Below are 15,359 nucleotides of genomic sequence, written 5' to 3' on the forward strand. Positions count from 1 at the left end.
TGTTTCGTCATTTCACAGAGCCACAGAACCAGAGGGGCTCACACGACCTCTGAAGATCCCCCAGCCCAACCCCAGCTGTGGGCAGTTGCTGCAGGGCAGCTGCTTGGCCACAGCCCTGCTGGATGCTGAGCGCTGCTGCTGCCCTCGCGTGCTGGCACGGCCGTGCCCTGGAGCAATGACCTCATTCAGAGGCAGCTGTCTGTCCCCAAACGCCTGACCTTGATTGTCTGCAGGCTTCTGTTTTATTCATTGGAAAATCAATGAAAACTATACAGATCTGGTGAAACATGATGCAGTCCAGAACCACCCTCCCCTGTCCCACCTGTAATTCACTTCTACTAAAGTAGACGTGGGTTAGGGAAGCTGCAGGGAGGCACTGAAAAGCCATGCTCCCACACACAGCAAGGGGACTGGGATGGGCAAAGGACAGCCCAGCAGTACTGATGGTTACAAATGGGTGAGGGACAACCCCAATGAGATAATGCTTCTCTGAATAAGAAAGCCTAATTCACACAAATATCCCTCACCTCATAACAACTCGTCCTTGCAGGAAGAAGTTGTGTTTTAAGAGGCAATAAGTCTAGAGGAAGGCCACACCAGAATCTGTGTGAACAGGGGAGCATCAGGAGGCACCAAGGCTCTCGGTTGCGCTGGCTGTGGCCTTTAGTACCACTGTCTGAATAATTCATTGCAAATCCACCTCCCCCAAAGCATGGGATGTTACAGACCCAGTGTGCTGAACCTGGGCCTGTCTACCTGCAGGCAGAATGCGGGACCGTTTCCCATGGCAGAGTCCAAGTGCTGTGCACAGCGCAGGCATTCGGTCAGGGTCTCAGACATCCAGAAAGGAGACAGGAGTGGGATGACAAAATGACACCACAAATCATATCCTGTGGGCTGCCTGACAACACGCTCACGTGCTGTTTGTGCACAGGGGGCCAATACCCTGAAGCTTCCCCTGCACAGAACAGGACAGCTTTAAGGTGAGGACAGCAACCCAGCCCCACGAGTGCCTGCCTGGGAACGCTGCACTCTGCAGCAGCTTTCAGAGCAGGGAGCAGATCAGCAGGCTGTCAGCTGATGGGAGGACTCTACCATTTCTCTATTCTTACAGTGCCATGTGACATGGAACAGGCCACATTTCAGCTTCCCCTGCTGTAAGAGAGACACAATGAATGCAGTTATCTTCACAAGTGGAGCCCCAGCTGCTCGGGATGACACAAATGAAAGGGCGTGAAGAATTACCAACCATATGAGTAAACCTTTTCACATCATCCCTCTGACCACAGAGTCAAGAAAGCTCTTTTTTGACAGTGTCTCCCTACCAGTTTCCTTACTGAAGCCACCGCTACCCCACACACATCTTGAATTGTATTAACACTAACAAGTCAGGGGAAGCACAAACACCGCAGGTTTTCCTCCTGGGCTCCTGGCCTGCTGCGAAACGGCTCCGTGGGCTCCGAGCCGTGCGGGAGGGACTGCGGGGAGCGGGCAGCTGCTGCAGGGCGCATTCGTGCCGGGGGTCCCCGCAGAAGGCGCGGGGCAGAGGCAGGGGCGCGCAGGGACCGGGCGGGGGCGGGCGGGCGCCGTCAGCACCGCGGACAGCGGCGACGGGAGCGGAGCGCAGCTGGGAAGCGGGGAGCGGAGCCCGCGGGGCCCGGGGCGCGCAGGGGATGCCCCGCAGCCGGGCCGGCCCCCGAGAGGCCTCGCCGCGCCCCGCTGCTGCCGGAGCCGCCTTGCCCCGCGGGCGCCTGGCGCGGCACGGAGCTGCGCGGCCCGGTGCGGCTCGGTTCGGTTCGGCGCCGAGAGGTTCGACTCGGCCCGGCCCTTCCCGACGGCGGCCCGGCGCGGCGCCCCGGCGGAGCTCCCCAGTTCCGGTCACGTTGCCGCCTGTTTACGGCGCGGCTGCCGGCGGGCGGCGGGGCCGGGCCGGGCCGGGCGAGGCGGGGCCGCCGCAGGCAGCGCGGGCGGCGCGGGAGCCCGGCGCGGCCCCGGCCCCGGCCCCGGCCCGGCCCGGCTCGGCCGCCCCATGACGCCCAGCGGGCGCCCCGCGGGGCCCCGGCGCTCCCCCCAGGTAACGCGGCGCGGCGGCGGGGCGGGGGCCGGGCGCTGCCCGCGGGCGGTACTGCTGCGGCCGGGGCTCGGCGAGATCCGCTCCCGCGCAGCTCGGAGCCGACGGGAGGGCGGGCGGCGGCCGGCCGAGCGCGGCGGGCATCGAGCTCCGGAGCGGGGCGGCGGCACCGGGGGAACGGGCGGCACCGGGCTGCGGAGCGAGGAGGGGCGTCCCGGCGGGGGCTGCGGGGGGAACTCCTCCTCCCGAAGTTGCCCGCTGCCCGCTCCGCGTCCGTTCTAGAAGTTGCTGCGCCCCGAGCGAGGCCGTCCGTCGCGTCGCTCCTTCCGCGGGCGACTGCCGCAGAAAAGCAGTCCGAAGCGCCGCCGGGGTCGGCCCCCTCCACAGGGTTAAGGCCGCGGGAGGACTCGAGGGCCCCAGGGCGCTGCTGCGAAATTCCCCAAGTGCGGGATCGCGCAGCAGGGATCGCCCGCTTCAGGTCGTGATCGACTCCCAGCGCTGATTCAGGGCCGCGCGCTGCCCCGAGCTGAGCCCCGGCCGCGGCTCCTTCCCTGCGGGCACCGGCAGAGCACGGCCTGACCGCCGCCGTCTGCCAGCCAGAGACACCCTCAGCTTTGGCTGTCGGACCGGCAGCGGTGTGCAAGGAATTGCTGGAAAGCACAATAATTTATAATCAACGTTCCTCCTATTGATTTTATCTCTGAATAGATACTGTTAGATAATGAATAGCAAACAGGACGCTGAGTGTAATTCTGCTCTGCTCAGATCAAGGAAGGCTCCCGCTGACTTTCCCAAGGCTGGGATTTCACCTCTAGTTTCTATTCCTGGCGCCGTCACTGCCTGTGTGACCTTCTCAAGCTCCCATCTTCCCTTTGCCATGCATTCCTTACATTTAAAGACGTACTTGCTTCATGACACTGCTGCAAAGTTCAACGCGCTCAAACTCTTTGCAGTCATAAAGAGGAATGGAATGAATTTCTGATATGTATCAGTGTTTGTTCCTGAGTCTGTTTTCATGTGATGGTGAGGGGAACCACGGCTGGAGGAATTATCGACCTGTTCCTGCAAACCTTGTTTATGCCCTCTTACTCCTGAGGTAACTGGCCAAGTGATGATGTGAATAGGGGCTGGGTCTTGGTATGACAGTTTTTGTGCTGGGATGTGCAGACATGCAGTACGTACACATCAGCCTTTGAAATGCACCATCAGGAACCAAGGCTGTTTCCTTAGGTCAAAGTTCTGGGATCCCAGTTAACAGACTTCTGTACTGTTTTGCCTTGGAAGCAAGTCTGCAGACCTGTAACTAAACTAAAGTTACTGCAGGAAGTTGCTCCAGTCCTTCTCTTTTGCAAGTTCATGTGAGCCAGAGTGCAAGAGCAATTCAGAAACCTCCCGTAACTCACCGGGTGCTTAAGTCATTTTTAACGCTAAGTGTCAGATCCCAAATGCCTTGCAGAAGGCTCTCTGTGTCTCCAAGGAGGAGACTGGGAGTCCTATGCTCAAAGCTTTGTGGGGCAGCAGGGGCCGCTCGTTCCTGGAAGCCGGTCTGTGATGGAATGAAGTCCTTGGGATGTCTGGTGATGCTAATGTGCAGCACATCTCACATGGCACCCAGCACCCTGAGGTGCTGCAAAACCCAGGAGCGCCAGGGCTGAGGAGGGCCCTTTGTGCATCCAGGTGCTGTCTGAAAAGCACCGCCAGCCCTAACCCCACGAGGCTGTGTTAGGGCAGATAGGCACAGCCTGTGCTGCTGAGAACTGCCCTCCCAGCGCAGCCTTCTTCTATGCAGATCAGGTGGCAAATTGTTTTTGGTGCAGTCCCAGGCATGAGTGGAGCTGACGCCTGCAGCAGAACAGCAATGCAGACAGAGCTGCAGGGAGGGGACAGCTTGGGCTGCAGGTGTCCCCTCTGGGAGGGGCACAAGCCACCCTCAGTGGGCTGCTGCCTCCTTCCTGGCCCTCTGTGCACATGTGCAGCTACAAGCAACAAGGGCATAGAGCATCCTTCAAACCAAAGGGGAGTATCACTTACCCTTGGCTTTTATGCCGCATGACATCACCTCCCGAAGCTGCAGGCTCTCACTCATCTCCCCAGGGCCACGCAGTACATGGTTCTGTGCAGTCTTCCACCACCACTCGTGGTGCCAACTCAGAGTCTGGAAAGGCAAAGTCACAGCCACAGTGGTGAGGGAGGGGCGGTAGCAGGACCACTTCCAGCCCCTCTGCTGCTCGGTGCAGACCGGTGCCATCCGCCAGGGCAGCAGCACTCACTTGCCCTGACTCCTGCCCTGCTCCAGCATGTGGGAGCCGCTCTGCAGCACCTGCTGGGGGCTGTGAAGCCGTCAACACAGGAGCGTGGGCAGTGCTGGCTGGAAGGTGCGATGGCTCCACGAAGTGTCATTAAGCCAGCAGCACATCATCCTCATTAGCTCCCAAGTGATTTTGCTGTGTGCAGTGACCATAGGAAGTGCTTCAAACTGAATGCTCAAAACGCCGTTGCAATCTTCGCTCAACTTCAAAAGCAATGAAGGGAAAATAATGGTTGCTGAGAATTGGGTTTGGAAATTCTTTAGGGTAATGTGTGCAGATAACTCCAGCAAGGCAATAGCTCATTCGTTCCCTTCTGATAACATTAGAAATGCTCAAACAGCTTCCAGATGCTGTTGAGACTCCATGACGTCGTTAACAGTGAGTGGCTCTCACATCGTTACCTGTCACAGAGGTGTCGAGGCTTCCATGTGCACATGCCCCACTGCGGCCCCACAACTCCTCTCAGCCATCAGAAGAGCAGCACGCATGCTGCCAGGAGAGCCCTGCCCAAGGCTCTGTGGGTGCAAAAATCAGCCTCATGGAATGAGGAGCTTGGGACCCACAGAGACAAACCACGGTTTGGTTTTTGTTTGGGTTTTTATGTTTGTTCGGTTTTGTTTTTAAACACACAGGTCAACTACACAGATCTTTTGTCTTCCAAACCAGACAAAGCAGACCTTAACTCCCAAAAACTTTTTTTTTTTAATCAACTTATTACTTAACTATTGATTTTAAGGAGAAAAAAAATCATTGCTATGAAAAGGATAATTCTCCACTTAAAGGAGGAGAGGGAAAGTTCAGTGGCAGAACTCCAGCCATTTCTACCGAGAACAGCTCGAGCAGATAGAACAAAGCCCTTGAAAATAGCAGCGCGTGTCCTCCGGGGCTCTGCCCAACCTACTTTCTAACCACTCGGAGATGAGGTCCCACCACTTCCACAAAGGAGCTGCTCCAAAGCCGAGCCTGGCCCTCCCGCAGCCCCTCCCCACCCTCAGGGCGGGGGGAGGACGTGCTGCTGCCACGAGGTGTGCTCCTGGGCTGCGGGCAACGGGGAACTCCTGCACCGCCCCGGCTGGCTCCGGACGCCTTGCCCATGCCCCATCCGCCCCCCGGCTGGGGGCTTTGCTGCAGCACCGCAGCAGCAGGTGGAGCAGCAGCACCTGAGCGGAAAGCCCAGCCAGGCTGCGAGCTGCGCCACGTGCCTGCAGGACGCACAGCACCCCCACGGGCAGAGCCTCCCCCGCCGTGCAGCACCCCGGGAGCACAGTGTATGGGGGCTGGAAGGAGGGGGCTAAAAATTCTCCCTGTCTGTCACAGTGGCTGTAGCTGTGCAGGATGTGCCAGCAGAGCACCTGAATCCATTGCGGGACGGGTCCTGCAGTGGCCCAGAGCTGGGGCTGCAGTGGGGCAATGGCCACAGCAGGAATGAGCCCCAAGTGCACGGGCACTGGGGCCTGAATGCATCCCCTCCTCCTTGTGCAAGGCAGAGTATGTGGAGCCCCGGTTTCAAGGTTTTCACATATGTGTAGATGCCTTAGCAAGAATAAAGCTTTGAGCCAGAGCTGCTGCCAAAATTGCTTACTTTGGAGTCAAGCTTAAATGCAGTTTGATTTGATATAGGGTGTAGGAATTACCTTAAAATGTCTTGCATTAAAGGGCTGGGCATGCTGTAAACACAAGCTGAACATTTGCTTACTTCTGAAGTTTCTGTGGAAAGGAATGGAAAATCAGAAGCAAACGAATGTGGATTGGCTTCCCAGCAGCAGGACAGTGCGTGCTGTGCTGTGGCTTTGCTGGCAAAACTCATACTGACCTCTGCAGTGGGTTGCTGTAGGTTCCTTCCTGAGCTTGGTGCATGGCACAGGGATATTTCCAAGATCTGAGGGTCCTTCAGAGGTTCATTTTTCCCTCCCCATGCGGGTAGGCAGCGCACAGCATTGCATGCTGCTGAACTCCATGCCCCGGCGCCGACCCTCCCAGCGTGAGGCAGCGCTGAGCTCCTGCCATGTAATGCTGATCGGGTTGGACAGACCATACTGTATTTTTCGTGCACTGGATCTTGTTCTGCAGTCGCTGCTTTGCAATGTGGGGCTCACTGAGCAACTGAAATCACCGCTGTGTGGTTCCTAGGGGTGATCCTGCCCCAGGTGTATCTCTGCTCAGTGATGAGGCAGATTTCCTAAGGCCAAACTTAAAACAGAAATGAGCCCATTCAATAGAAGGGTTTGTATGGTGCATTTTCTGTTTTCACAGTGCTGGGGCTCTCAGCCCAAGCCTGCAACAAGAGGCAGTGAGACCAAACAGAAGCGTGGGTGCTGTCTTGCGGGGCTGCATGTGCAAAGCTGCTGCCCTGCAGCCACGTCCGTGTGGAGCACAGGTTGCAGAGCCCAGGGCTCTGTGTCCCACAGGACATGGGGCTCGTGCTGCTGGGGTGACCCACCGAGCTGTGCTCTGACTGTGGGCCCTCTCTTCTACCTTAGGCGTGGGCTGCAGATTCGGTTGCGATGGAGACTGTGTCCCTGGAGCACCAGATCCAGAGTGTGCAGAGGCACATCGCCTTCCTGAAGAAGGAGCAGATGGAGCTGCTCCACGGCCTGCACCTGGAGATCCTCCGCCTGCAGAAGCACTGCTCAGGTGAGCACTGGGCACTGTGGCACAGGGAGCCCAGCACAGCCCATCCTGCCCTCAAAGACAGTCCTATTATTAAAACACAGAACTGGTTCCCCCTTTCTCCCAGATGCCATTTGCCCAAGGGAAGGAAAATGGCTGAACTCCACCAACGATGGGGTGAGCGGGCATGGGACTGTGCTGTGGGTCCCTCTCAGAACTGGAGGAACGTGGGTTCCTGGGTTGGGGCAGTTCCCCTCCATCCTCCTGCCAGCCCCAGGAATCCACCCCAGTGGCTCTCGTCAGTAATTCAGCCTGGCCAATTACTCATTGTCTTCCAGCTCCTAATCACTGATTCCTGGGAAACAGAGACATGAGGGCATTTCTAAAATTGCCTATTCCCGCCCATCCTTTCTGAGCTTTTGCTGTTCCGTTTCATTGTTTTAATAGCTCCATCAGTGCCTCTCCACATACGTGAGGCCAGAGGACCCTCAGGCATAAATCATGCAGGGAGGTTCTGAGCTGCACTGGCAGCAATGGCTCTGTCCCGTTTGCTGCTTGCAACAAACACTGTGCCCCATCCCTGAGGCACATGGCTCTGCATCTGCAGGGCATGATGGGTCCAAGCTCTTATGTAGCTCCGAGGTGACTTTGGATGTATTTGCAGTGCCACTGCCTGCTATTCATTTGCACGAGGGAGGAAGATGGGTCAGTCAGCACTTTCCTGCCCGGTCCAGGCATGTAGCTCACTGCTACACCTGGATGTGCTGCTGTGACCTTGGGTTTTTGCATCATGACCTTGGTGTCTCAGTGGCCTCACCACCAGCAGTACCTGTCCTCCTGCAGCTCTGCTTCACAGCTGTGCACCAAAGGAGAGCCGACAGCTGGGGAGGGACTGCAGCATCCACTGAGCCCTCTGCTGCACTGCCAGCACAGGACAGTGGGATAGCAATCCCACAGCTGCACCATGGGGTCAGGGGAAGCCGACCCCAGTAAAGCCCCACAGTGCAACATCCTCGGTTGGAGGCTTTGCAGGAAGATAAACGCAGCAAAGCGCAGCGTAGAGTGATTCATCTGCTGGAAGGACCCTTGCGTTACAGCAGTGCTGGCTCCCCTCCCACTCCCATTTTATTTGCAAAGTATAAACACAGCAGAAATAGCAATAGATCCTTTCAGACTCCTCTGTTTCTCCTTTTACTGGAAGATGAGCTCAGCTGCTGTGGCAATAATTAGCACATTCCCAGCGTTAGCAGAGCAGCAGAAGGAGAGCTGTGCTGCCCGGAGGGGCCGTGGTGGCAGTGAGGGATCCAGGTGGAGCTGGGCTTTGGGGATCTGCACTGCGGGGCCCAGCAATGGCCTCTGCTGGAGCCACATGGTGCAGAGAGGGCATCACAGCAAATGCTGCATGTGGCCGCAGCACCAGTGGAGACACAGGAGCCTGACCCACCCATAGGAAGGGGAGCACATGTGGGGCCAGCCGTGAGAACGACACAGGGAGGGTTTCCAAGGCACCGGGACCCCAGCACACAAGTGGAGACCCTGTCCTGAGCATCACTGTGCAGGCAGCAACATCTTTTCCAGCAGGAGATGGCTTTAGGTTTCATTTGGAATCTCTCTGAGACTCCGAACCCATTATTTTAACTTCAGTAAAATAACACAGCTGCCATTGATTTTCCGTGGGGCAGGCAGGAGTGCTGAAAGCTTTCCAGAAATTGCATTACATTCTCCGTTACTCTGCATTCTCACCACAGATTTGTTTTCCAAGAGAGACAGCAGAGCAGCCTCAGCCAAGAGCTCCGTTTCAGGGCGGCGGTGATGGGGATTAGAGTCAACACGAAGGCAGATTAAAAGAAAAATGTAGGGCAGAGATTAACCGTTTAAATTCATACTCAGAAAACAAAAAGCTCCAGCGTGACCGAATGCTGCTGTCCCTCCGCTCCTCCCGTTTGCTGGTGGTTTGGTGGTCTGTGATATTCGCTGAGAAATTATGTGGGGTCCGTGGGGCTGTGGTTGCTGTGGGTCTGCTTGCACCACGCACAGAGGCAGAGATCACTCTGCGGACAGTAAATGATGAAACACTTCAGGCGGCAGTTTAGCTTTGGTCTATTTTCAGTCCATTGCTCCGTTCTCGTCCTGGTTTAAAGCGCCGAAAATGGTTCAGCAGGTAAGAGCTGCAGAGCAGTCCCAGCACGGAGCGCCGCCCGGCGCTGCTGCCCGCATTGCCGCTCCGCGGCCGCTCGCGGGGGCAGAGGAGCAGCGCTGCGCCGCTTCTCACCGCCGTCTGGTTTCTCTTCCAGAGCTGACCCACGACCTGGAGATGAAGGAGCTGGAGGCCCGCCAGCAAGGTGAGAGCAGTAAGTGTGCGCGGGGCCGCCGCAGTGCTCCGAGGGGTGTGGGGGCCCAGCGGGCGGACGCGGACTCCGGTCTGAAGGATCGCTGGGGCTCTGTGCTCGGATAGGACGCCCTGAGTGCCGATGCCCCAGTGAGGGTTTGCGTATGAAAGCAAGCATTCCTCGGGTTTGCTTTGCTAATCCGTTTACACAGAGCCCGCAGGGGCACTGCAGATCCCCGGGGAGCGACTCAAAGCTTGCAGACCTCTGAGCCCCGGGAGAAAGCAAACACAGACAGTCAGTGAGCCCCAAACCCCTGTGCGCTGTCCTGGGCATTCGGAGGTCAATTCGGAATCTCTTCCAGTGACGTTATATAACACTACATCCCATGAAAAAAACTCCTTGCGATCCAAAAAAAGGGGCAGAAGAGTCCTGGCGCACTCAGCACGGCTGCAGGCTGCAGACGGGAGGACAGCGAGCTGCGTGGCACCGAGCCCTCATCCCTTCCCTCCCCCGTGTCCGGGCCCAGCATTGCCCAGCTGCCGTGCCCAGCAGAGGATGCTGTGGGAGCAGCTGCGCCTCCTCTCTGGCCTGAAGCCAGACCCCATCCCTTGGTCGTCCCAGCACGATGCCATGGCTGCGTGCCGGGGGCTCGGCTTCTCTCCCTGCCTGCCCGGTGTTGGCAGTGACCAACGCCTGCAGAGCACCACCCGCAGGGCGCTGCCATCAAGCTGCCTTAACAGCTCCAAAAGAGTACAATCCCATTTGCTACATTTATGGGGCAACAGCCTAAATTAAGATGCCGCCAAACGATCTCTCTTCAAATACCACTCATGTAATAATTACTGTGTGCAGCTTCCTCCCTTAAGATCTCATTATAAAACATTTTGCCTCGCAGAAAGCACTTAAGAGCCGAAGCTGTAAAGCGGTTGCAATGTGTATCACAACAGGCAGAGCTTTCTGCAAGCTGCGGGATCACGCCTGGGCATGCTGTGTGCTGTGCAGGGCTGTGCATCCACCCCTCCGGCTGTGCTTGAGTGGCCGCTTTCCACCACATCCCCCTGCCCCACGTTGCTCACAGCTTCACAGCACCTCTGATGGTGGAGTGCAGGGAATGCCGCGTGGTGCCACATCCCTGGAGTCCCCACACCAACAGAGTGTCTTTCCTCGTAGAGCTAAGAACACTCTTCATTGAGAGGCGGCAGCCTGAAGCCACAACTCCCTGCACCCGGCCCTCAGGGGTTTGGCAGGGGCTCAGGCCAATGTGGGCACCTGGCCTGGTGCTGAGCTCGTGCTCATGTTCCACAGAGGACACTGGCATGTACAGGATGGTGGGATAGATGGGTGGGAGCCAGTGCCATCCTCCTGCGGGCAGCAGGAGCTGCAATGGAACAGCCCACACGGCCCAGGCAGGGCGGTGCAGAGTGTGCAGGAGTGACAGGCAGGGCTTGTGTGAAATCACTGATCTCCAGGTGTTGCTGGGTGACTCAGAAAGTCTGGGGCAGGGAGGGCACAGTCCCCACTCCTGGCTGGGAGCTGTGGGGAAGTGCTGTTCGCTGCGGCACCACTGCTCAAACATGTCCTGCCAGGGCCTGTGCCTGGCAGTGACTGCTGCAGTGCAGAAAGAAGCCGAACAGGTCGGGTGTTCAGAGCAGGGAGGCAGCATGGGGAGCGCATTGCAGCTGGCAGCGCCTGTGCAGAAGAACTCAGATTCCTCCTGCACACTCAGCAAGGACAGCAGCAGGGAAAATAGCTTCAGGTATATGGGCTCCTGTGTGCCCATACATATACGTGTGTGTATGCACCCCCAGAAAAACAGCCACACACGTGCACGCATTTATGCTGAGGTGCTCAGCTGAGCCTGGCCCAACTGCCCGGTAATCCCAGATCAGCATTCTCTGTCCTCTAATCTGGCTTTTCAGTCTCTTGGCACAAGGGCAGCAACACCCTACGCGCTGGGCTGATGGCAGTACTGCCGGGATTTACTCTTCTCTCCCAGCCTGAAACCGTCCCCATGCAGAGGGGGACAGGGAGGGGCTGCGTGCACTGGGAGGGAGCCTCTGCTTGGGCAGCCCATGGGCGGTTTTGGAACCACGACTCCCAGAAGCACGCCGCCCTCCACGGCGCGGCTGGGACACACCGACACCCCACTCGGCCACTCCGTGCCGGGAGCCGCGCCGCTCACGGAGCAAAGCTCCCCTAACCGCTGCCTCCCCGCAGACGCGCTGGACCGGGAGCTGGAGGAGAAGTGCCGAGCGATGGAGGCTCAGCTGCAGGAGAAGGAGAAGGACAACCTGGAGCTGCGCAAGGAGCTGCGGCACAAGGAGACTCTGGTGGCCGCGCTGCGCTCCAGCCTCCGCAGCAAGGAGCGGCGCTTCCTGGAGGAGCTGAAGCGGCGCAGCCACCGAGTCACCATCCTCGACACGGAGCTGCAGAAGCAGACGGAAGCGGCCGCCTACCTCTCCCTGCAGCTGCACGCCACCTCCCAGCGCCTGCCGGGCCCCCGCAGCGGCGGGCGGCCGACCCCCGTGCAGCCCCCGGCCGAGGCCGGGCCGCCGCGCCGCGGCCACAGGGTACATCCGCGGCGCCCGGCCGGGGTCGGCGCCCGGCCCGGGGACCCCGCGCGCGAGGAGCACGACGCCATGCCCGACCCGGCCCTCTTCCTCTACGCGGCGCGGCCGCCCGCCCCGCAGCGCCAGTCACCGCTGGAGCCCCCCGCCGAGCCCCGGGGCGCTGCCGCGGCCCCCCGGGCGCAACGGCTGCCCCAGCCGCCGCCGCAGGAGCCCGTAGCCGGGGCTCGACCAGCCAAGGGCGAGGCCGGCAAGCGGCCGGGGCCCGGGCCACGCGGTGCCCGCGCCCGGGAGTAAGCATGGAGGCGGGCGCGGCCCGAGCGGCTGGGAAGGCGCTGACCCTGGAGCACCGTGCCGAACGGCAGCCGACGTCGCCGTCCCCCGGGAAGGGGGGGGAAGGCGGCGCTCTGCTCTCAGCTCGCGCTGCGCCCGCAGGGCTGGGCCGTGCAGAGCGTGCTGGGGCAGCGCTGTGCGAGGCGTGCCGAGAGGCACCGAGGGAACGAGGCTGGGACGAGGCTGCCGCAGGGCTCCCCCAGCCTGAAAGGTGCCCGTCTGCGGCACCCGGCGCCGCTCCCCGCCGGTGCGCGGCTGCGACCCGCATCGCCCGCACAGGGTGTCCGCGCGCCGGCGCCGTGTTCCTCACTGGCACCTACAGCCGGCTGCTGTTTTCTCACCACAGACTAAAATCATGTCAGCGAGCCACTGGCAAAGCGGGATCTGGTGCACTGCCACCCACAGGGCAGAGCTGGCCACAGCGCAGCCCCATCAGGGGCAAAGGCTGCAGATGACGCTTTGCCTGCAGTGTCCGAACTATTGGAGCCCACCTCCCTCGCGCTCAGTTCAAACCCCTGGGAAAGCATCGCCCTTCCTCTGAACCATCACTTGCCTCCAGCCCGCAAAGTGCCCACGCAGCCAGAGGTCTCTATTTTTGTAGCTTGGTGTTTATACCTTACAACGCTTTTAGGAGACTCTCAGTCACAGTCACAAGCCAGCCCTCCAGATGGTGAAATCAAACCCCAGAGTGTGATCAGCTCTGCAGGAGGCGAGCAGCTTTCGTGCTGCCCTTTGGCTGTGATGGGCACCCAATGGGAGAAGTGTCCAACTCAGGTGGCAGGGCCCCCCGCGCCACCAGTGCTGCCCCAGTGGCATCTGGCCGTGCTCCCAGAAGGACACTGCATGGCGGCGGGTGAGGCACAACCTGGCATCTCGTGGGTGAAGCCCCTCCCAGCCTTGGGACAGGGCTGCTCTGCCCAGGCTCTGAGTGCTTTTGCTGAGAGCGCGTCCCGATGTTCTTTTAATGTGAGAGAGGGTAAAACATCTCTGTGTGTCCCTGTGCTGTGATTTGCACAGCTCGCTCCCCCTCGTTCCTAGACAATCCTGATACACAGAGCGTGTCGCATTTTTATTGTAAAGCTACTGATAAAATCATGTTGTTCATGACCAACCTGAGCATTAGAAAGGGGAGGGCGTGTAAGTACCCCCCTGTTCTCTGTAAATATCTTCCTAACAATCAGCATTTTTAGTGCCTAGTATGTAAATGAAGCAACCCTGTGGGAGCTGCAGGACCCTTCCCCCTTCTCAGCCATCAGCTATGAGCTTGAGGGGCACATCCCATCTCAGTGCCTCGTGGCTTCTGCCCACCCCATGGCAGCCTGAATGGGCAGGGAGGCAGCAGAGCCATGAGAGTCTGGAGCCCTGAGCTGGGTAGGGCCGGTTTCATGCACTGCACTGCGGTCACTGCTGCTCCTGAAGGGGGGAAGCTCTAGAGTACAATATATACGCATTTATATATATGTATACACATAACGCACTTGCTTTGAAGGGAAAACACTGTATGATTGTAATAGAAATGATGTTGAAATAAATTATTTTAATCTTTGTATTTATATAAAATGCTCAACGAGGTCTAAATGATCCCAAAACCCAGAAAGGCGGTGCTCCTGTGTTTGACCTGTGGGATGCTGCTGGGTGCACTGAGCTCACGGAGCAGCAGGGAGCCCCGGGCAGTGCCTGCCCTGCCCATGTGCACAGGGGGCCCAGCTGCCCCCAGCCCTGGCTGCAGCGCAGGGCAGTGCGCCATCACTGCATTTGCTCAGCGCTGCTCAGCTCCCCATGAGTCGGAGCGGTTAGCTGTACATTGTGCTGCAGAGCTCTGTACGTGGACACATATAGACTGGGAATGTAACTGTTGACACCTACATGCTCTGTATGGAACAAGCAATGTGTAATGTTGACGCATAAAGCTTAATAATTAGACTGGAAATGGATGCATAGCAATAACACTCCACTGTTAAACATTACCTGATATATATAAAACAGCGTGTTGGCAACTCCTGCGTGCAGACCAACAGCCAGGCAATGCTCTTGCACCCACTGCTGCTATTCTGCACTGCTTGCAGCCCAGTGGGCCCGAAGCACTGGTGCAGTGATCATCCCCCCGTGCTGCAGCTCTGCAGGTGCTCTCCAAGGAGGGTACTCACTGTGTTGCACAACCTCGCAGCAGAGGCAGAGGAGCTGTGCATGTGGCAGAGGCAGCCCCACGGTTTACACAGTGCCCCAGGCAAGCTGCTTGGGGAGCTCTTCTTGACCCCATTAATTAAAAAGCCTTATTTTCTCAATGTGCTTGCTGGGGCTACCTAAGTATCCCTGGCTATATCCTTCCTGCTTTGGTGTTGTTGTTGTTGGGGCACTCAGCAGCTCCCTGGCTTCATACCACCCACCAGAAGTGTCAGTGCTGTCCTGCACAGCACAGCCTGGCAGAGCCCAGCCCTGCTCCCCATGAGGCTGCGCGGGCCCAATGCCCATCTGATGTGCTACTACCCTCCTGGCAGAGCGCTCCCTGATTGCATCCAGCCTGCCAGCTGGCGTGCTACCCCTCTTGCACACCAAGGAGGAGCTACCTGCACCCAGGTCTGGTCCTGTTGCTCGTTTGACCAAGGCAGAATTCGAGGCTTTCTGCAGGTTGCCCTTTCAAAGATCCACTTTCCCATCACTGCAGTCACACCAGTAATGAGAAGCCAAGCCCTGAACTCCCACATCTTCCTGTGTCTGTAAACCTGGACCTTCTTCCCGAGGTCCGCAGGCAGATGCTGAGCCACATCTCCCTGGTGGCTGCAGGGCCACGTGCTGGGACTGCTGGGGCTGTGCAGGAGCCTGCTGTCCCCATTGGCTCTGCACCGCCTCAGGCCGGGCCCTGCACTCAGTTGCCCCAGCTGGCGCAGCTGCAGCTCCATCAGAGCAGAGCAGGGCACTGTCAGCTGGACGAGCAGAGCTAAGCAGGGCAGTGGCACCGTGTGCCTCCTGCTGGGAGATCCACGGCGACGGGACAGGAGCCAGAGCTCTGACACTGTGCTGCTTTATGTGAGGGTGCAGTTCACTACATGGCACCATTATTCACCCGCACCATGTTCACGTTGACTTTTTTAACCAAGTGCTTTTCAAAACATACTCTCTACATACATAGAGCACAGAG

The 15,359-nt window shown here is 58.5% G+C and overlaps 1 protein-coding gene across 1 annotated transcript; it reads left to right on the forward strand.

The window, feature by feature from the left end:
• Window positions 1-2,007: 2,007 nt before the first annotated feature.
• CCDC92B (coiled-coil domain containing 92B) lies at window positions 2,008-12,184 on the forward strand. Its single transcript, XM_048967301.1, has 4 exons — window positions 2,008-2,074; window positions 6,861-7,014; window positions 9,285-9,332; window positions 11,538-12,184. The coding sequence occupies exons 1-4, from the start codon at window positions 2,030-2,032 to the stop codon at window positions 12,182-12,184; spliced, it is 894 nt and encodes a 297-aa protein (XP_048823258.1). The 5' UTR covers window positions 2,008-2,029.
• The last annotated feature ends 3,175 nt before the right edge of the window (window positions 12,185-15,359 follow it).

The sequence above is a fragment of the Lagopus muta genome, chromosome 20 (genome assembly GCF_023343835.1).
Source record: "Lagopus muta isolate bLagMut1 chromosome 20, bLagMut1 primary, whole genome shotgun sequence".
NCBI lineage: Eukaryota > Metazoa > Chordata > Aves > Galliformes > Phasianidae > Lagopus > Lagopus muta.